This window comes from Haliaeetus albicilla, chromosome 29 (genome assembly GCF_947461875.1).
Source record: "Haliaeetus albicilla chromosome 29, bHalAlb1.1, whole genome shotgun sequence".
Lineage (NCBI taxonomy): Eukaryota > Metazoa > Chordata > Aves > Accipitriformes > Accipitridae > Haliaeetus > Haliaeetus albicilla.
In genome coordinates, this window is record NC_091511.1 from 6,643,008 (window position 1) to 6,664,736 (window position 21,729).

Genomic DNA, 21,729 nt, shown 5'->3' on the forward strand with positions numbered 1-21,729 from the left:
ATGTGAGCTCAAGGGCTCACAATATATTGATGTCCATCATTTTTGCCACAACATTGTCATCCAGATCTTTACCATCCACGCCTGCCACCATCATCACTACAAGTAGAAGCACTGGGATGGCTTGTTTCTTCGTTGATCTGTTAAAAATCACAAAACCAGGCCCCAGTCTTAATACGGGGTCACAGGGTTAGAAGTCTGGTATTATCCACCAAGCACTGATGCGGTGAGTCTTTCCACTCCCATCCAAGGCTTCCCAGGCATACAAGCCTCTGGGTTTTGCTAAGGTCATAGGAACAATACCAGTGGAGGGCAGTGTCACCATGACAGATTGGCCCACGTATGTCTCCTGTGGAAACTGGTGTCTCTGGTCATCTGGTATAGACTCCTTGACCCTTAATGGTTCCGTAGGACCGAATGCTTGAATTTTTGGACTTCCATAATTTCCCCACCGGTTGTTAACAGTTAAAACCGCCTGTGGTAATCGTGTGTCCCAGTTATGGTGTGAGACATCAGCATGTTTTTTAATCAAGCCATTGGTTCGCCCAACTATACTATTGGTTTGGGGGTAACATGGGGTGTGAAATACCCATTTGATGCCCTCCCTTCTGCCCAGTCTTGTACCACTGTGGCTGTGAAATGTGATCCATTATCACTTTGAGTGCATTCAGGAATAGGTAGAATACCAAACCACTCTCACAAAATCTGAACTGTCTGGTCGCCAGCGGCTGTGCCAACAGCTGTTGCCATAGACAATCCTGATACTACTTCCACTCCTGCCAAAATATATTTCCTCCCATGGGATGGTCTCAGAGGACCAATGTAATCAACCTGCCACATGCTCCAAAGAACCTTGCCTTGTCTGATATGCTGGGCCAGGGCTTGATTTGGGTGATTAGCCTTAAGCCTTATTCGGCATTGCGGGCAAACTGTCAGAATTGCTTCACAGGTTTTCATAGACACTGGCCAACGCCGAGAGCGGCATTCATAATAGAGATCTGCTTTCCCTGAGCAGCCTCATTTGATATGCAACCATTCTGCTAGTCTATCCCAATCTTCCTTCTCACTGGTGACCATCCTGATTTGGGCCAGGTGGTCCACCTGCTGATTCCATTTTGCAGCTGGGGTTCCATCCTGAGCATGTCCCTTCACCCATCCCACCTTTAAAGGTTGGGATCTCCATATTGCCAAAAGACGTTGCCAGTCCTCTGTCCTCCACACTTTTGCATGACCTGCTTCCCACTTACTAGATTTCCCACTGACATATCCACTGTGTAGCACCCTTAAAGGTTGCATAAGAGTCAGTATAGACAATGGTAGCACCATTATCTATGGCCACTAATAAAGCCCGTAGTGCTCCTACTTGTGCACTACCTTCACCCTTTTCCTCAACTGTCTTCCCAGTATCAACCTCCAACGCCACTGCTTTATATTGCCATTTTGATCCCACTCGATGGGCAGATGCATCCGTGAACCACACTCCCTGCACTTCTGAGCCTGACACAAATCTGGGTGCCTCCTCAATTGGAGAAGGTTCATACGGTTGACCCAGCAAGGCTGGATCAGGGTTTACAGGTTGCTGTAGTTTGAAAACCTTAGTCGGACCCTCCTTTAGTGGGAGCAACTGGCTTATCCCTTCTAGGTATGCATACCATTTCCTTACTGTGGTATTTTGGGCTACTTCCTCCAGAGGAGGTGACCCATTGAGGATTGAATTTAAGACAGGGAAAGGACCCTGTACTATAACATCCTGTGAGGTACGCAGCTTTTCATCCTCTTTAACTGCTCTAGTGAGGGAAAGAATCCCCTTCTCCCAATATGAATATCATTGCTCAGTGTCTTTAAATGCAGTGGAAGAGAAAATAATCACGGTCTAGCTGGTCCCTTGTAAGAGACTGTGTTGATTTGCTGACTCGACATCGCTGCTGCCTCCACATCCTGTTGTTGTAGGGGAGTATGCACAAGATGTCCCTGAAGAAGCCACCACATTTGCGCCTGCCAAGCTGTGCTTGCCCACAAGCAAGGTGAGAAACCACCATGAGCACCTGGGCATGCGCCCATGGAGGAACAGGGGGCGGCACACAGGATAATGAGTTCTGAAGAAATAGGTGGACTTTTCAGAGAAATGGTGGGGACTGGAACAATAAAAGAACTGCGTACTCCCGTCCCGCATGCTAGCGAAAAAACTGGACTTGGAAGACACCTGAAGGACTGTAACATCTGGATCAGAAGGAAAGGCACCTGACTGTGAGCTGAGGAACCCGACCCTCCATCACCGGCGTCGGAACCGACTCAGCGGGATGTTGCTGGCTTCGTGGTGGTGGTAACCAGTCTTGCTATCTCTCTTCCGTTCTCTTGCTTAGGTCTGCCTCTTTTCCTTCTTCCTCTCTCTGTTCTATCGCAGTTATTGGTTGTTGTAGGAAATAAAAGTTGTAAGGTTGTACAGCATTTGACCTCGTTTGTGTCTTAATCTCGCTCTCGGGATCATTTAACAACCCTCCCCGATATTGGGTCGGGACATCCCTGTGGCCCCTTTTGAAACACGCCACAGTATGAGGCATGTTCAGCAAATCCCCATTCCACCCTTAATGGATCTTGTGGGTGTAATGGACCTAGTCTCTGATAAGCCTTAAGCTCATCTTTCAGAGTGTTAAAGGCTTCTGTATGTTCCAAAGTCCAATCCCATTTTCTGGTTTTTTCAGAGCAAGTCACAAAGAGGGCGGCCAACCACCGAAAACCCTGGTATATGTTTTCTCCAGTAGCCCAAAGTGCCTAACAGCTGCTGTAATTCGGTTTTATTGCCTGGAGTCTGTCCCTTTTCAATAGCTGATAGAGTATCGTCAGGTACCGCAACTGCTCCAGCTACCCACCATGCCCCCAGGAATTTGAATTCTTGTCCCAGACCTTGACATTCAGAAGATGGAACATCTAGCCCATTCTTGACTAACAGATTCCAGATGGCCTCAGCCACTTGCCCTACCTGTTCTTTGTTGTCCCCACCAACTAGGATATCATCTATATATTGATATATGTGGACACCTGATGGTACTTCCACAGCATCAAGGAGCTTGGCTAAAGCATTGTGAGCAATAGTGGGGGAGTGCTTATATCCCTGAGGAAGTCGATTAAAAGTGTATTGGGTCCCTTCCCAAGTGAAGGCGAACTGGGGCTTGTCCTCTTCCCTTAGGGGAACCATAAAAACATATCTTTGACATCTAAAGCAGCCATCCATGGGTGGGCTGCAGCCTGTATTGCTGTTATTACTGAGGTAATACTTGGAACGGCAGAAGCTAATGGTGGGGTATTACTGTTCAATCTTCTATAATCAATTGTTAGTCGCTACCTTCCATCTGATTTATGGACTGGCCAAACAGGAGAATTATAAGGTGAATGTGTGCGACTGATGATCTCTCTTTTCTCCAGATCGTTAATTACTTCCGAAATGCCCCGTTTGGCAGTGATTGGCAAGAGGTATTGAGAGACACGGGTTACTTTAGATTGCGGTAGTGCAGGAGCAACCTGCAATGCTCTCACATGAATAGCCTCTGCCTCGCTGCCCCTGAAGCTCCACACCCTGCCATTGGGTAGATACCATCGTCTGCCTGCCAGCACATCAAATCCCAGTATATTTCCCTCATAGGGGCTTAAAGCCACTTCCACAGCTGTCATTCTCTTTTCCCCTGGTAGCCAAAGTTGAGTTTGAGTTATGGGGCATTTTTCTGTCGCCCCTGTCACTCCTCTAATGTTTATAGCCTTTCTCGATGGTTTAATACCCAGGTCACTAGCTTGTCTTTCTTTTAAAACACTAATTTGGGCTCCTGTATCAATTAAGAATTCTAAATTTATCCATCTTGGACCCACAGGATTGCGTATATAAGGCTTTTTATCAGCAGACCACTGGCATGCATTCACCATGCGGATTGAGCGGCCTGAACCCCAAACCACAGCTTCTAGTTTTTTAGCCCTTCCAGTTCCTCTTGCAGTGCCGCAAAAGGGTTTTGTTTCTCTTCCTGAGTGGGTGTGGTTGCTGGTGCTTCCCTTGGGTCTCTAGTTTTCCCCTCCAGCAATTTCACCAGCTTCTTGATGTCATCAGTGGTCTCCCCGTGCAGCACAGCTCAGGGTGCACCCAGTGCCAATGCCTTCCGCCAGAGATCGTTCCTTCTGGTATCATAGTTCCAACCTGAATGATCCCGAGATCAAGACCGCTGGGGCAGGGTTTAAAACTGGCTGGCTGGACCTTCCTGCTGCTCTCCGTGCCACCGCTCAGCTCCACCCATCCCATCTCGCACCGGTGAACTAGTATGCTGTGCTGTACTTCCACCCAAGTCATCACATGCGCAGGAGGCCTCTGGGGGTTCTGCTGATTGCGCTCAATGGCGCCCTGATTCTTTCTTTGAGGGACTGGACGTGTATCTTTAAAGCATCCGGCAGACCTCTAATAAGGGGTCTAAGGTGGCAGGGGTCCACTGGTGCAGTCGTCGGTATCCTTTGCTGCCCTCCATCATACATGGTGTGAACACAGGCGGCTTTTTTGCATTCCTTCCTTTAACTCCGACAGTCCCTTTACCCAGATAGTAATAGGCTCTCCTCTCTCCTTGGGGTCCACACCCCAAGCCCAGTAGGCTACTTGGGATGTTATAGACTGATCACCTGCCAGTCCATCATTCAGAAACACTCCCAGTCCCCAGTAACCTCTCGCTTCATCATCACGCAATAGTATATGATCCCCCCCCCCATTAAAGAAACTCTCCACAAATACTCAGTTTCAGTTTTGCCCGGCTTGCGCGAAAACTTAGCTTGTAACTCACCGAGTTTGGGTTCCAATCAAGGGGTTGTGCGAATAGTGGTTCGGGGGCTCCCACTGTGCAGGCCCGTGTGCCTTTCTGTTTTAATAAGGCATTGCACATCTCTTTCCTCCAATTCCTCTACCTCTTCAGAGCTGTTTTCATCAGAGTCTCCCCACATGTCCCCATCCCAAACCTCAGGGTCCACACCCATGATTAACTTTCAGATTTGGGTAATACTGGGGGGCTTTTTTGTTTGTGCTAGCACAATTTCAATCTTTCATTCCAATAAATGCGTCCACTTCCTTGCCCATTCAATCTCTGGGGGGAAATGGCTACAGCTGTGCTTCATAATAATTCCTCTATTAACAGCATCCTGATGACTATGCCAATTTAAAATGTTACAGAGGCATGCATAATCAAATCCAACAGGTATTACAACTCAGATTTACTCTTCAGTAAAATTTAGTTAGAACTCCAGTAACGTTTGTAAACCACAGGCTCAGTGATGTAAGGGTGTCCTAGTTTCAGCTGGGATGGAGTTAACTGTCTTCCTAGTAGCTGGTACAGTGCTATGTTTTGAGTTCAGTATGAGAAGAATGTTGATAACACTGATGTTTTCAGTTGTTGCTCAGTAGTGTTTAGACTATAGTCAAGGATTTTTCAGCTCTCATGCCCAGCCAGTGAGAAAGCTGGAGGGGCACAAGAAGTTGGCACAGGACACAGCCAGGGCACCTGACCCAAACTGGCCAACAGTGTATTCCATACCATGTGACGTCCCATCTAGTACAGGAACTGGGGAGTGGGGGGGGGGAATCACCCCTCAGGGACTAGTTGGGTGTCGATTGGTGGGTGGTGAGCAATTGCACTGCGCATCATTTGTACATTCCAATCCTTTCATTATTGCTGTTGTCACTTTATTAGTGTTACCATTATCATTATTAGTTTTTTCTTCTCTGTTCTATTAAACAGTTCTTATCTCAACCCATGAGTTCTACTTCTTTTCCCGATTTTCTCCCCCATCCCTCTGGGTGGGGGGAAGTGAGTGAGCAGCTGTGTGGTGCTTAGTTGCTGGCTGGGGTTAAACCATGACAAAGGGGAATTAGTACTATGCAGGCATCTTAAGAATTCTTAAGGTTTAAAATAATGCCTCAAAATGTGCATATTATTCACCTAAAAGATAAGGGCTCTCAACCTTGAGGAGTTACCTAGGGCGGTGCCACAAGCCAAGGGGGAGTCCCCGACTGCAGACCAGCTGCTCCGAGGATGACTGATTCCAACATGTCCTTTGGCGGGACCCTGTTTATACACTTGTCGAATCTGATCTATGGTCATTTTAATCCCTATTGGCCAAAAGGTCACTTCAGTGTACCTGGAGCATCTCGATTCGTCAGTTCAATTTTGAACCTGCAGCCTCTAGGGTTTGGGTTTTTTTTCCTCTCCTCCCTGCCTGGAGAAGTTTTGTTTCCTGTTGAGGGGGGTGTACTGCCACAGCAGGTTATGAGAGCAAAGTGCACGAGAGTCATGGTGTCACTGCAGGAGAACTTTAGCAATGGGACAGAATCCCAGAAGGAGTGGTCCCAGGACATTGGGGCCACAGAACTGTATCTGGGACAAGAATGAAGTGATTATTGTAGAGCATAGAAATCCCCATAGCTAAGGTGCAGCTGCCTTCTAGAGACAGACCATCCAGTTCATGACTCTTGCAAAAGGAAGTGCGTTGCATACAGCCCAGTACTGACCATAGGATGTGACCACCAGAAAAAAACCACTCAGTACATACAAAAGTTGCAGGAAATAGTACTAACACTGCTGTGAGCAGAGATCGTGCTGTCCTGAGTTGCAAAGCTGGCCAGAAGCTGGGGCTGGGTAGTGGAGCTGTAGCAGGCCTCCAGAGAGGACACAGGGACTTCGGTTCAAGGAAGCACATTGCAATACTGCATTCAGGTAGTTTCCTTGGGACATTACTCTCAACATGAAGTGACCTTGATACACTGTCTGTCCCACAGGAATAGCTGATGGCTTTTGTGCCATTCAGGTTTATCTCAACAGACATACACGATGTGCATGCTTACATCTCGCCTCAGCGAGAACCTGGACTTCTGACCTAGTCATTTGGTGTCCTTCTGACCTGGTTTTGGCTGGGATAGAGTTAATTTTCTTCTTAGTAGCTGGTACAGTGAGATTTGCATTTAGTGTGAGAATAATGTTGATTACATATTGATGTTTTAGTTGTTGCTACATAGTGCTTATCCTAAGTCAAGGATTGTTCAGTTTCCCATGCTCTGCCAGCAAGCAGAAGCTGGGAGGGACCATAGCCAGGACAGATGACCTGGACTACCCAGAGGGATATTCCATACCATAGAAGGTCATCCTTAGTATATAAACCGAGGGGATGTTTGGAGTGATGGTGTTTGTCTACCCAAGTAACCATTACATGTGACGGAGCCCTGCTCTCCTGGAGATGGCTGAACAGCTGCCTGCCAATGGGAAGCAGTGAATGAATTCCTTGTTTTGCTTTCCCTATTAAACTGTCTTTATCTCAACCTACGAGTTTTCTCACTTTCACCCTTCCATTTCTCTCCCCCAACCCACTGCAGGGGGTGAGTGAGCAGCTGTGTGGTCCTTAGTTGCCAGCTGGGGTTAAACCAGGGAACAGCCACATGGAGGGAAGAACAACCTCTCTCAGTTGTGGTGAGAGGACAATGATCAAAATGGTGGTTGCAAGGGGCTGGTCTGTGATGATTGCTCTGCGGCAGCTGCCCCAGGGTCTCCAGCAAACAAGGGCACAGACCAGGTCCTGCTTTGCTGCTCTTCATGTCTCTCCCAGGAGGCCTGGCTGTGCGAGAACACTGCTGTGTGCCCCCACCCTGCACACTCACACAATTCAGTTGCTCATTGGTGTTTTCCTCTCTGGGGGTCTTTTCAGCTCAGCCCAGCTCCTCCCCAGCTCTCCCCACCTCCCTGCTCTCGCTCCAGCCCAGCCCAGCAGAAAAGCCCGGTCTGGGTAGGCCCTGCAGAATCAAATGGAGGAAATGGAGATCAGTGACAGTGTCTCTCTGTCTGCCACGCTCAGGATATCCCAGTGCCTTCAGACACCTGTGCCAGCCCCACACCCCAGGACAGCACGGAGTCCTGGCCCCAGGGATCTTCAGGCAGACTCTTTTCCCTGTGCCTGCTGTGGCCCCTGGGGTTGCAGAGCTCTCCTTCGCTGGTTCACACGCAGAATTAGCATATTGTCTCTGGGATCTCCAGGATGGAAAGGGTCGCACTGGGTGGGGTCCGTTTACTGCAGACTCCCTGGCACATCCTGTCCCTGCAGATCCTCTGTGCTCTTCTGGCAGCTACCAAGTCCCTCCAGAAAAACACTTGCCTACCATCAGCACTAACACATGGTGTAGAGCCCCAGGCAGTTTAGCATGAGACTATTCACCATCTGCGTGGGCACTGGCCACAAACAAGCAAAACCTGCACCAGCCCTAAGTCCACAGAAGGCCATACGAGGACCCTGGTCTCATCACACTGAGCCCACACAGAAACAGTCAAAAGCAAAAGCGTCCTTAGAGTCTACTCCTTAGGCATGTTCTTGAGAGTAACTTTGGAAGAGGACGTAAGCCTTCAGGCACTGCACTAAGGAGATCCCCTTGCATGATGGAAATGCTGTTATGGAGCTGTCACAGAAGTGCTCATTGCCTGTCCCTTCCTGGAGTCACAGGGCTACCACACAGCAGGGCTGTAACCAAGTGTCCTGGTTTGGCTGGAACAGAATTAATTTTCTTTCTAGTAGCTGGTATAGTGCTATGTTTTGGGTTCAGTATGAGAAGAATGTTGATAACACTGATGTTTTCAGTTGTTTCTAAGTAGTGCTTCTACTAACTCAGGGATTTTCCAGCTTCTCATGCCCAGCCAGGAAGAAGGCTGGAGCAGCACAAGACGTTGGGAGGGTACATGGCCAGGGCAGCTGACCCAAAGCGGCAAATGGGGTATCCCATACCATGTGACATCATGCGCAGTGTAGAAACAGGGGGGCGTTGGCCTGGGGGGAATCGCTGCTCAGGAACTAACTGGGCATTGGTTGGCAATTGGTGAGCAATTGCATTGTGCATCACTTGATTTAAATATTCCAATTCTTTTATTATTATAGTTATTTTATTATTATTATGATTATTAGTTTCTTCCTTTCTATTAAACTGTTCTTATCTCAACCTGCAAGTTTACCTTTTTTCTTCTGATTCTCTCCCCCATCCCACTGGGTCAGGGGGAGCGAGTGAGTGGCTGTGTTTGGCTTAGTTGCTGGCTGAGGTTAAACCACGACACCAAGCCTCAAGAGCACGCATGCCTTACACCAACACAAGGGCTCAGAAGGAGAATGGGGAAGTGGAAAGAGAAAACTCTGGAAGGAACATGGCTGATGCTCCCTGACAGCGCTGCTGTGCTGGGACTCTTTTTCCTCCACCTCTGAAGCCAGGCACTTTGCCTTCAACTTCACAAAGGTCTCAGAGGAAGGATCTCAGACAAACAACTCACTGCAAGGTCCTTTATTTTGTTTAAATACACAGAGAGCATGGCTTCTCATTTACAGAGTATATGAACCAAATTATAAAGGTAGATGGTGAATTAGAAGTGGGATGAATAATGACATTTCTTTGTGAACAATTAAAAAAAGGGAAACCCAGACAAAGCCACCACCCCAACTCCAAACCAACATCCAGAACTACAAAACATACGAAAGAGAGACTGGGCCTATCATGAGTTACAGCATGAGTGACATGCAGAAGATGGGCAGTTTATTGCTTTTGAAAAGCATCCAGTCATTAGTTTCCTCAGGGCATCCTCAAGATCCTGGTTCCTCATGCTGTAGATGAGGGAGTTCAATGCTGGGGACACCAACAAGTACAGAACAGCCACTGCCAGACCCGCGTACACGGAGGAGATGGAGAGGGGCTTCAGATAGTTAAACATGCCAGTGCTAATAAACAGGGAGACCACAGCCAGGTGAGGGAGGCACATGGAAAAGGCTTTGTGCTGTCCCTGCTCAGAGGGGATCCTCAGCACCGCCATGAAGATCTGCACATAGGACAGCACAATGAAAACAAACCACCCAAATGCTGCTAAAAGACTAACCACAATGAGCCCAACTTTTCTGAGGTAGGAATCTGCGCAGGAGAGCTTGAGGATTTCACAGAAGAACTGGTCCACAACATTGCCTTGGCAGAGTGGTAGTGAAAATGTATTGGCCGTGTGCAGCACAGCATGGAGAAACCCACTGCCCCAGGCAGCTGCTGTCTTGTTGGTACAAGCTCTGCTGCCCAGGAGGGTCCCGTAGTGCAGGGGTTTGCAGATGGCAACATAGCGGTCGTAGGCCATGATGGTGAGGATACAATACTCTGCTGCAATCAAGAAGAGAAAGAAAAAGACCTGTGCAGCACATCCCCAGTAGGAGATGGCCCTGCTGTCCCACAGGGAGTTGGCCATGGATTTGGGGAACAGTGGTGGAGATGGAGCCCAGGTCGAGGAGGGAGAGGTTGAGGAGGAAGAAGTACATGGGGGTGTGGAGGCGGTGGTCGCAGGCTACGGCGGTGATGATGAGGCCATTGCCCAGGAGGGCAGCCAGGTAGATGCCCAGGAAGAGCCAGAAGTGCAAGAGCTGCAGCTGCCATGTGTCCATGAATGCAAGGAGAAAAAACTCGATAATGGAGCCACTGTTGGATATTTGCTTCCTCTCAGCATTGGGCACTGTCCATGGAGGAAAACACAGTGAAAAGTTAATGTAGACTTCTCTGAGAAAGATCCTACGCCGCATCTCTCTGAAGTCTCAGAGACTGCATCTCCCTTTTAAAGAAGACCTTTGTCCAGTCCCTTTTGTGAGCTGTGGTTGGTGGTAGCTGAGGGTGCCCCATGGAGTAGAGGGCTCTGTTGTGAGCTCTGGAGGAGTCAGTCCTGCCCTACAGCAATAGGTAAACAGGAACATGGGGTGATCGCAGATTAAATCCACTCATGATATCAAAAAGCTTTTCAGCATTGTTCCTCCCGATTCACCTGACTGCAGGGCAGAGCTGTGGGGATTTTGTATTGTGTATTCTGTTCTAATTGTCCCACCACAACTGAGGAGTGCTTTTAAGCCAGAAATTCTTGGAATTTCTGCTGCACTTCAAGTGAAATATTGTGGGTCCTGAGAGGCCAAGGGGCTGTCCTATAGTTCACAGTGAGGAGAGTCACTCCGTCCATCAGCCCTGGCCTCATCTGCCCTGTGCTGGCACCTCTTTGAGCTAGAGGATGATAGACTCAGATGTTCCCCTGAGAAGAAACTAGACACTGCTGGGACTAGAAAGATCCAGTTTGCAAGTAAAGCTCTCCAAACCCCTCACCCCACCTCTTTGTACCCGAGGAGGATCTCAGCTCTCCCCTCCTAGCCAGGGACACACAGGACTCATTGCAGCTGCCTGCACAGAGATGCCCAGCAGCATTTCCATGACTTTTGCACCAAGGTGTTTCCTCCATGGGGCTGCTGGATAACACAGAGATGCCACAGGAAAGCTGTGCCCATCTGGAGGGTAACCCACAGCCCAGCACAAGCCCCTCAGAGAAAGAGTTGAATGTCCTAAAGATGGGGTGTCCTGAAGGGGAATTGGGTCATTTGTTTTGCCCTGAGCCCACAGATTATGAGGGGACTTTACTCCCATGGATGCATCTGCATGGGAGGACCCACAGCATTGGTCTCTGAACTGCAGCTTAACCCCACCCCCCCATCCCAGCAAGTCCAGTGATGACAGTAACAGGAGCAGGTACAGGAGGGGAAAAATGGAGAAATTCCACAGTGATGCTGCTGATGGAGGCAGAAAGGGACAGGTGGTTGGTTATTTGGTAATTTCTCCTCTTCAAGGGTGAGGCTGCTGGGAAGGTGCCCCATGGCCTTGAGGGCAGGGGCTGTGCTGGGTGGGAGAGGAGACCAGAGGGTTGCTCCAGGGAAGGCATCTGCACTGCAGGGGATGTCAGGGAGGCACTCAAATCCCCCCTCTCACTTTGTTTCTGACAGCAACTGCCTCTCCCTCTGTGCCCACGTCTCTGTTGCCTGGAACTATCACAGCCAGGAGCTGTTTCTCTGTGCCCATGTCTCCTCCCTGTCAGTGCTCCCAGACCCCATCCCACCTGCTGTGTGCTCAGCTCTGTCCTGAAGACTCCTCCTGGCAGCAGGGCACTGCCCAAGGCCACGTCTGTTTGTGCAGGGGCTAAGGAGGGTCTCAGACAAGGGCTAAAGAGAAATGGGGTCTCAATGCCTTCTCCACAGTGGAGATATAAATTCCCATCTCCCACCACCCACCCAGTCAACCAAGAGAAGAAATCTCAAAGCACAGACTCCTTCCCTTTCAAATAAATGCAGCCTTGATGTCCTTCTTCAGAACGATCCTCTGCAAATGTCCTCAGAGTGATCTGGAGCTGCGAGCAGCCCTGACCCATGCAACACTCTCTCAACAGCAGAAGGACCCTGCCCTGCTGGGGGGTTGCTCCTTCCACCCAGAGATATTTCTTCCACCACCGTGGGGAGATCCAAGGGCAGGCTGAGCGTTGACTCTGGCAGGTGGCAGAGTCCTTGCCCTGGTACACAGTCCCCTGGGGTACAGGGACCCTGCTCTGAAGGAGAGCCCTGGGCACCCCGGAGTGTACACACACATTCACACCCCTGCAGCCATTGCTGGGAGAAGGGATTCCTCATGCCCTGTCCCTCTGATGGTGCAGCAAGGAATCCCTGATCTGGAGCCTGTCCTCTTCCTCTGCACTGGAGAGAGATCCCATAGGCTATGGGCTATAACATCTTTAAGAGAGCCTTCCAGGAACTGCAGTTGCATTTCCCTGCACCCAGAGACTTACGGTGTTAAAGGCTGTGAAGATGTCTCCTCCAGTGAGCTCTCCTCTGTCCTCCCACTCCAGACTGCCTTTAAGCTCTCTCTGTCTCACTTGTCTCCCCCTGCTGTCTTCAGGACGAAGCAGCAGCCCTGCTGCACTTTGCAGAGGAGGTGCTTCTGGGCAGAACTGTCTGCGGTGCTGCCCACTTGCCATAAGCTTCCTCCTTCCCAGGAGCCCGTCCCAGCCCAACAGCAGAGGACCAAGCCAAGGTGTCACTTTCTTCTCCCCCTCCAGGCTCCCTCCAGGCATCCCTGGGGCTCCAGGGGAAGCTGCTGAAGTAATCACTGATGTTCCCTCCCTCAGCTGGAGAGAGGCTGATGCCCTGTGGCATTTCTTTTATTAGAAGAAGAGTTGCCTGTTTTGGTTTGGGGGAAGGGGATTGATGGGGGAGTCTCTGGTCCAGCCTCCCACCAAAAGGTAGGGTTATCATTAATCCCAGAGTCAGGTTGGGTGACAGTCTGGGGACCTGAAAAACTCTAAAGGTTGAGATCACAGAGAGCCTCTGGGTGTCCTGCTGCAGGGCAGCACCCACCTAGCGAGTTAATGCTAATGGTCAGTATAAAGCTCCCTAGAGGATACTTGTGGCTGTTGCCTCTGCCATACTATGTGCCACTGCAGAAGAGTTTGCCTCCACCATCCTCTCTCCAGGCAGGTGTCACCTGCTTTTAGACTGCCCTGCGTCTCCCCTTCAGCAGAATAAAGAGGCCCAGTTCCCTCAGCCTCTCCACACACCTCATGTGTTTGATGCCCCTAACCCTATCATAACAGACTTTCTCTGGACTTTCTCTAGTTTTTGCATCCTTCTTTGAAACTGGGAAACTGACTGGCTCATATGGCACCCATCATGATTCCCATGCTCTTCTCCTCAGGACACTCTTCAGCCAGTCAGCTCACAGCCTGTCCCAGTGCACGGGGTTTGTTCTGCCCCCAGAGCAGACCTTGCCCCCTTTGCCTTGTAAAACTTCAGGGGGCTTCTTTTGGCCAAGTCTCCAAGTATGTCAAGGTCCCTCTGCACTGAAACTCAAAACATGTCAGCATTTAAGGTTTGTTGGACAGTGTCTCAAACAAGATATGAATATGGGGAAATGCAGGACACCACAGGTAATAAAAGAGAATGATGTGCTTAATGGAGTTGCTACCCAAGGTTGAAAATCACTACAGCAACTGTCTCAGAAATACCAAAAGATTGTAAGAAAAAAGAAATGTATGGCCAATGGGGAATGGATTAACAGGGAAGCTGTTCTTTTTGGAGGGCATTAGGAGAATAAAAGAGAAGCAATTGTGGTTTCAAGGGATGAAAAGGGAAGCAAAGGATGTGGTCAGGGCTGTTTGGGGCACCTGTGAAGCAGCCTGGCACCTGATGTGAATTACTTCTGTGGTCAAGGAGAACCTGAGAGCTTTGCCCAACTTGAAAAAATGAAGGGGAAGAAAGCACAGCCTCATTCGGGCTGGAAGGGACCTCAGGAGGTGTCTTGGCCAGCCTCCTGCTCAAAGCAGGGCCAGACCAGACTACTGAGGGCTTTATCCAAACACATCTTGATCGCTTTCTGGGATAGAGCTGGTACACACTCCCTGGGAAACAGCTTCCAGCATTTGACTATCCTCATATTGGAAGAGTTTCTCCCTGCACCTACCCTGATCCTCTCTTTTTTCTTCCCATTGCCTCCTGTCCTTTTCTCTTGTACCACGGACATGAACCTAAGTCAGTCTTCAGAGTGAACAAGCCCAGCTCTCTAAGCTTCTTCTCGTAATACGTGTGCTCCAGCCCTGACCACCTTCATGGGTCTCCAATGAACTTTCTCCAGTTTATCCATCTCTCTGTAATTGTGGGGGATCATAAACTAGGGAAGTAATCTGGATGTGGTGTAAAAAGTGCTGAGCAGAAGGGGATAATTGCATCCACTCTCTGTGCTCCTGCACATACAGCCCGGAATGCTTTTGGCCTTCATTGCTGATGCCTCATGTTTTTCCTAATGAAATCCAAGGACCACCAGAGTCTTTCCTGCAGAGCTGCTATCCAGCCACACAGCCCCTGCCCTCTGTCATTGCATGGGATTAGTGCACCTCAAGGGCAGGAGTTTGCATTTGTTATTATTGGATATCATGAGCTTTCTTTTGGGCCACTCTTTGCCCTTTGGGTGGAAGCCCTGAGCTTCAGCGTGGTGGCTGTTCTCCTAAATATGCTGTCAGCTACAAATGTTATGAAAAAGCACTCTCTCATCTCCTTGGGATCTTTAAAAACATCTTAAACATGGCAGGTTGCAGGATAGACCCCTGTAGTACCTTACTATCTACAGGCCTCCAGGCAGAGTAACAGTCATCGACCATGTCCCTCTGAGGTCACCTGTCCAGCTGTTTTTTACCTATCTACTTATCCTTCCATGCAGGCCATAATATCCTAACTTGGGCACAAAAATATTCTGTGGGACAACGTCAAAAACTTTGCTGACTTCCTGGTAAGTGATAACCACTGCTCTCCTCATGTCTAGAAATCCTGTCCTTTCTTCATGGGAAGAAAGAGTATGGCCAGGCACAGTCTCCCCTGGGTAAATCCAGTCACCTGCTCTTTCAGATATCAGAGAATTGTGATCTGAGCGGACATGCTCTGGAGCACAGCCTTTCACTCCCCTGCTCATCCCTTGCACATATTTGAAAGGTGCATGCAATGTTTGGGTGCTGCCAGTCATCAGTGTGTGCCCCCAGTTGCCATGACTTTTCAAAGATGATGGAAGTGGCCTCACTGTGATATTGGCCTGCTCTCTCAGCTCCCTGCAATGCCACCCATCCTGTCCCATAGGCTGGTAAGGACTGTGCTTGCTCAAGTGACTCCTGACTTGATCCCATCCACCGCTGTTTGTTCTTCTCCAGGGTCCTGCCTCGAGTCACAGAAGCCTGTGAGACCTTGCTGGGGAAGAATGAGGCAAAGAGGACACAGACAATCTCAGATCTACCTACACTTGTTCTTACTAAACTCAGCAATGGCCACATGGTATCTTTGTTTCTCCTTTAACTGTTCCTGAAGTGGAAAACACTCATTAGGGTGCCCCTGAATTGCCTTTCAAGTTTAGATTGAGTTGTGATCTGGACTATTGCTGAGCTTGGAGGATGCTTTCCTTGAAGACCAGCTGTACTGAGCTCTGCCACCATGTCACAGCACTGTCTCCCACAGTAACAGCTCTAGCTTTTCCTGTCTGTGCCCCTGTCTGAGGGCATTGCTGCACATTTGGGCTGAAGCACCCTAGCCGTGGCACCAGCCAAGCTCATACTTGCCATAAGGAATCCTGGTACCAAGTGTCCAACACCCCATGTATGCAAAGGCTTTGCTTCAGAGCAGAGACATGGCAGGGACAAAAGAATTCTGAATGTCTGTCCGTCCCTAGGACAGCAAATTCCATGAGCCTTGCAGTGTGCCCCAGGAGAAGAGATTAAATTAGAGGTGAGGGTTTCTACAGCAGAGGCTCACAGGACAATTCAGGGTGGCATTGTCCTGTACTCAGTAGATATCTAGTCCTACCTTTGATTCCTCTTTATGTTTCCTGGCCAGCCTCCTTACCCATGTGGTACTTTAGGCTGTGAAGAGAATCAAAACCAAGATTTTGACTGGGTTACTTTCACTTTACGTGTTGAAACGCAGGGCAGACGAAGGGAGTTCGGGGCTTCTAGGATCTCTGCTGAACAGTTAGGGCTTCAGAGACTGGAAATGCAGGTAGCACATATTGTGTCAGTGTACTCCATGGGTCAGGAGCAGTAGGTATCGGTCACAAGACCACAGGAAAAATTTTCCTGCCTTTGTGCCTTTTCAGAAATGTGGGATCTGTACCTTGGCCTATACCAACTACCCTATTCCACCCCTCCACCTCTTACTGAAACCAGGGAGAAATTAGGGCTTGGGAGGCCACTATTTCATGGTCATGACAGCCAAGGCTGACACAGATTCTCATATCCCTGACCAGATTTTCCTTTTTGGTCAGGATCAGGTCCAGGTGAGCATCACACTTGCTGGCCCACCTGGCAGCTGTGCCAAGAAGTCCTCCCAAGAGCCTCCAGACTGTTGGCACCGTGCTGCTTTGCATGGCCAGTGAATGCCGGGGCACTTACAGTCCCCCCCTAGGAACCTGCTCATTAACCTGGAGACTTCTTCAGGTTGCTGACAGAAGACTTTTTTGGTCTACTTTCCCTGATCAAGTAGTTTGTAACTGCCAAGATGATGTCACCCTTACTGACTTCTCCTCTCATCGTCACTCACACAAGCTAACTCAACCTGTTGCCCACTTCACAGAGAAGCTCCATGTATCTGAGTTGCTCCTTCACACATGGAGCGCTCCCCCATCCTCATCCTCCCTGCCACTCTCTCCAGCAGAGCCTGTATCCCTTCACTGCAGCACCACAGCTCAGCAAGCTGTCCCACCACATCTCATTTAATCCCAAAATGCCACAGCACTGTGACAAGACATGGGGCTCCTCCTGGCACTGCACATTTGGGCCACAGTACCTCAGCTGTGGCACTGTAGTAGAGCACAGACTTCTCACAGGGAATCGTGAGCACTGATCCTGACCAGAAGACCATTGTACATCAAGCAGTTAGTGCTGTACTGCACTGTGCTGCATGTACAGCATGGCCTTGAAACCCGTGCTGTACTGCAGAGATCCCTTGGCCCCAGCACAAACTCAGCGGCATATTGTCACACAGAAGTCTGCATGCAGGTCCTCCTTTGTACCAGACATTATGCCTCCTGTGTGGCCTTGCCTGTACCTAACAGTTCAGCAAGAAATTCTCATGAAAACGTTTCTGTTTGTAAAGATGATGAAGGGTTGTTTCCAAGTAAGAAAACCCTATAGTAGCTTGAATGACCAAAACAGAAGACTGTCTTCTATGGATGGTTAAGAAGGGTGCTGTGTTTGGGTCAGAATTCCGTTCAATGCTACACGACCTGGGGCTCCCATTTTCTAAAGGGACATAAGATTGCCTCTGTGATACTCCTCTTATAGTGCTAGATCTAATGTTAAAAGATAGCTCACAGAGTCTGAGTGCCTTTCTTACTGGGATCATAACAGACCAGCACCTCCTGGGGAAAAACACTCTCTCAGCACCCTTGGATGCAAACTCTCTGGTCCCAAGGACTGGTAAGGGTGCAGTTTGCTTAAGTAACCCTCGGCTCGATACCCATCCACCACGGGTTGTTCTCCAGAGTCCTGCCTCAAAGCACAAAGGCCTGGGAGACCTTGCTGGTGGTAACTGAGGCAAAGAGGACATAGAGTATCTCAGATCTACCTACATCTACTGTTACTAAATTTAGCAGTGGTAGCACAGTATTTCCGATTCTTCTTTAACTGTTCCTGAAGTAGCAACAGCTCATCTTGATGCCCTTCAATTCCTTTTCAAGTGTCAATTGATTTTGATATGAACCATTACTGTGCTTGGAGGATGCTGTCCTTGAAGACAAGATGTATCTAGGCACACTCTGAAAATATTTGGTCTTCTCATTGATTGTATCATCAAGAGAGTGAGTAAAGATCCCCGTGCGATGTGCTTCTTGTCCTTGCAATGCCTGCAGCTGTTGGGTAGAGAAGAGACAGACCTTGCCTCTCTGATGACAGCTGATGACTGATGCATCTGACTGATTATATCAGCCAAGGGCACACAGGCAACAAATCACACTCTCTGCAATGCTGTCTGGGGCATCTGTGACGCACCTGCCCTGAATGGGAATTGCTTTCCTGTCAGCCCTGTGGTCCGTGCAAGCCTTGGCAGCTTATGTAGTTCCATGGGCCTCGATGTGAACATGAAACAGAGTACATGCCCTGCATTCTGTTAGACAATGTGTGGATGAACATGGGACAAATGTCGTTATAGTCACTGGAGAGCTAGTAAATTCAGCAGATGGAAAAGAGAGAGACCTGCCTGACCCTATGGTACATGACTGGAATTGTTCATATGAATACCTCTATAAACTGCCATGAATGTAACAAGTAGGAAAAGGTTCTTTTGGCCATTATTTCCCTTGGCCTATGGAATTTCCTACCAGTCTCCTGTATGATCCCTGAGATTTTGCCCTGTCTCTATGAACTTCTCCATTAGAGCCTACAGTTACCTGCATGTGTCTTGCACCACCTCTGGCAACTCAAATGTCACCAGGTATTTGCATCTGAACATCTCACTCCTGCCTTCCATCTCCATTAATTCACATGGGAGCTGAGACAAGGAGCTCGCATTCACATGCCTATTTTGTGCCCATCTGAACAGAGGCAAGAGGAATCCCACCTCCTGTGGGTTTGTGGCAGGCAGAGGAGGGAGCTGAGTCACCTTTAAATGCTAGGAATAGAAACACAGGATTAGATGCCTCTGTTAATTCAGCAGAATCCCTTCCCTCAGCAAGAGTAAAGGAGATATCTCCCTGTCACTATCTAGGTGTCCTGTCTAATAATAAGACCAAAAAAGGTGATTTACATTTAGATGTAACTTTGTCTCTGGGAGGAGAAATGACACTTCTGAAAATCAGTGTTTCTCCCCAGCTGACGGAGGGAACATCAGTGATTGCTTCAACCTGTTTCCCAGCAGGTTCCCCTGGAGGCCCAGGGACAGCTGGAGGGAGCCCAGAGGGGGCAGAGCAAGTGCTGCCTTGGGCTGGTCCTCTGCTGCTGAGCTGGGCTGGGCTCCTGGGACAGAGGGAGCTCATGGCAAGCGGGCAGCGCTGCAGAGAGACAGCTCTGCCCAGGAGCAGGGCTGGGGGCACTGCCTGCAGGCATCGAGGGCAGAGGAGTGAGGCAGAGAGAACTTAAAGGGAGTCTGGAGTGGGAGGGCAGAGGAAAGCTCACTTGGAGAAAAATCTTCACAGCCCTTAACAGGGTAAGTCTCTGGCTCCAGGGCAATGCAGCTACGGTTCCTGGAAAGATCTCCTAAAGCTGGCACATCCCACAGCCTATGGGATCTGTCAGGAGGATTCTTGCAGTTTCTCCAGGGTAGAGAAAAAGGACATGTTTTGGAGTACAGCTTCCCTGCTGCACCACCGTCAGAGGCACAGAGCATGTCAGCTGCCTTCACCCAGGGAAGGCTGCAGAGTGTGAAGCTGGGTGTGCCGCCAGGGGTGCCCCGGACTGTCCTTCAGAGCAGGGTCCCTGAGCCCCAGGGTGGCTGTGTGCCAGCGCAGGGACTTTGTCTCCTGCCAGGGTCAGCATTCAGCTTGCCCAAGGACATCCAAACAACACTGCAGGGAGCAGCTCTGGTGCTGTGGTTGGAAGAAGCAACTCCTGGCAGGAGAGGGTCTTTATGTTGTCAAGAGGGTCCTTCTGTTGTCAAGAGGGTGCTGCGTGGGTCAGGGCTGCTCACAGCTCCAGATCACCACAGGACATTTCTGAGGGAACTTTTCAACGGGAAGGTAAAGGCAGGGATTGCCGTAAAGCTAAGGCGCTTTCTTGAGTCTGTGTTTTCAGTTTCCTTCCCTTGGGGAATTTGGGGGGAGAAATGGAAAAGGAGCTCTCATGCTTGAACAAGTCACTGAGAGTACTGAGTTGTAATTTTGAGTGACCAGTAGGTCTCATATGAGCCTCCGAAAGTGCCTTCAGCCACTCCTCTGCTTAGGGACAGCACCAGCATCACCTTTGCTGCATCCAGCAGGGTTGTTCTGACCTGCCCTTTTCCACCTGCAACAGGAACCTGTACCCAGCCAGTGCCGTGCAACCAGGAAGGTTTCTGTACGGCCAGGGTGAGTGCACAAAGCTTGGGACAGGGTCTGTGAGCACAGACAGGGAAAAGACATGGGGCAGAAAAACACCTCCCAGGAGGAAAATCTCCAGGCAGCAGGGTTATGATCAAGGAGGGAATGAGAAGAAACTAAGACCACAAATGTTGTGGGCAGGAGAATTCAGACAACTCCATAGCATCCCCTCCAATTCAGACCCCTTCCTCTGAGCAAGCCCCCTTGCCTCCTCTCCAACCCAGCAAAGCCTCTGCCCTCAGGGCTGTGGGGTCCAAGACATAAACAACCTCCTCTGCAGCCAGACCTCCAGCAGAGCCACGGTGCAGCTCTCCAGCCATGTGTCCATTTCCCTCTGCAGAGCACAGGGGCTGAGAGCAACTGCCTGGCAATGTTGATGCCTGGGAAGTGGCATGCACAGGTGGGTAATGGTAATGCTTTCCCAAGTGCCCAGCTGCCTCTTCCCTTGCGTCTCTCAGCCAGACCCTCACTGTACTGTTCCTTGTTTCTCCACTTGTCTGTGTTACTCTTGTTCTTGCAGTCAGGCTGCCTAGGGATGGGAGTTTCAGGTGCAGAGTTTCACACTGATCTTGTGGGTCCTTTCATGCAGCTGTGTCCATAGGAACAAGTGTCCCAGCGTTCCTGGCACCCGTGGAGATCTGGTCAATACAGTCTGTGGGTCTGGGGTATGAGCTGACTCTTACTGAGATGCCCTCATTAGGACACTTGGCTATCCCCTTGGGGTGTCCTTCCAAGCTGCGAGCTGTCCTCAGGGATGCAGAGCTATAACATAGCATATAGGCATATCTTAAAGCCCCATGAAGAACGCAAAGCCCCTGCAACTGAGGAAATGCTGTTGGGTTGGTGAAATGAGGCATGAGTGTCCTGGGCTAGAAGTCGGCAGCTGAGACCTTGAGAAAGAGTGAGACATTTAGTGGTCTGCAGTGGATCCCTCTACTCTCAGCAGTGTCTGGTTGATTTTCAGGGTAACATGAGCGTGTGATGACCCTCCATCTCAGACAGGTGCAAGCACTAGGAAACTGGGAACTAAATGGAGGGACAGACCAGATCCCTTCGCTCTGCATTAAGCCACAGGCAATCCTCTTACCTTGAAGCACTCACTCTGTTCACCCTGAGTGCAGAAGAAATGTTGAGGGTTTCTGCCATCTGAGAACAGTCCCCAGGTTTAGATGGGTGGAGCTGTAAAAAACCCAAATAACTCGTAAACTGCCTTTACCGTTCCCTTTCATTAGCACTGGGAGTGCAGATGCTGACAAGCCATTCTGCATTAACAGTGGTTTCATCTGACAAAGTTGAAGAGCAGCACTGGCCCATACCCTCACCGTTCC

General features: G+C 49.6%; 1 protein-coding gene across 1 annotated transcript; it reads right to left on the reverse strand.

The window, feature by feature from the left end:
- Window positions 1-16: 16 nt before the first annotated feature.
- On the reverse strand, window positions 17-21,715 carry LOC138682642 (olfactory receptor 14C36-like). The gene is made up of 6 exons (XM_069773905.1): window positions 21,618-21,715; window positions 21,489-21,512; window positions 20,872-20,930; window positions 10,254-10,517; window positions 9,679-10,171; window positions 17-137 (listed from the first exon to the last, which is right to left on the reverse strand). Exons 1-6 carry the CDS (start codon window positions 21,713-21,715, stop codon window positions 17-19), a joined length of 1,059 nt encoding a protein of 352 aa, XP_069630006.1.
- Between the last annotated feature and the right edge of the window lie 14 nt (window positions 21,716-21,729).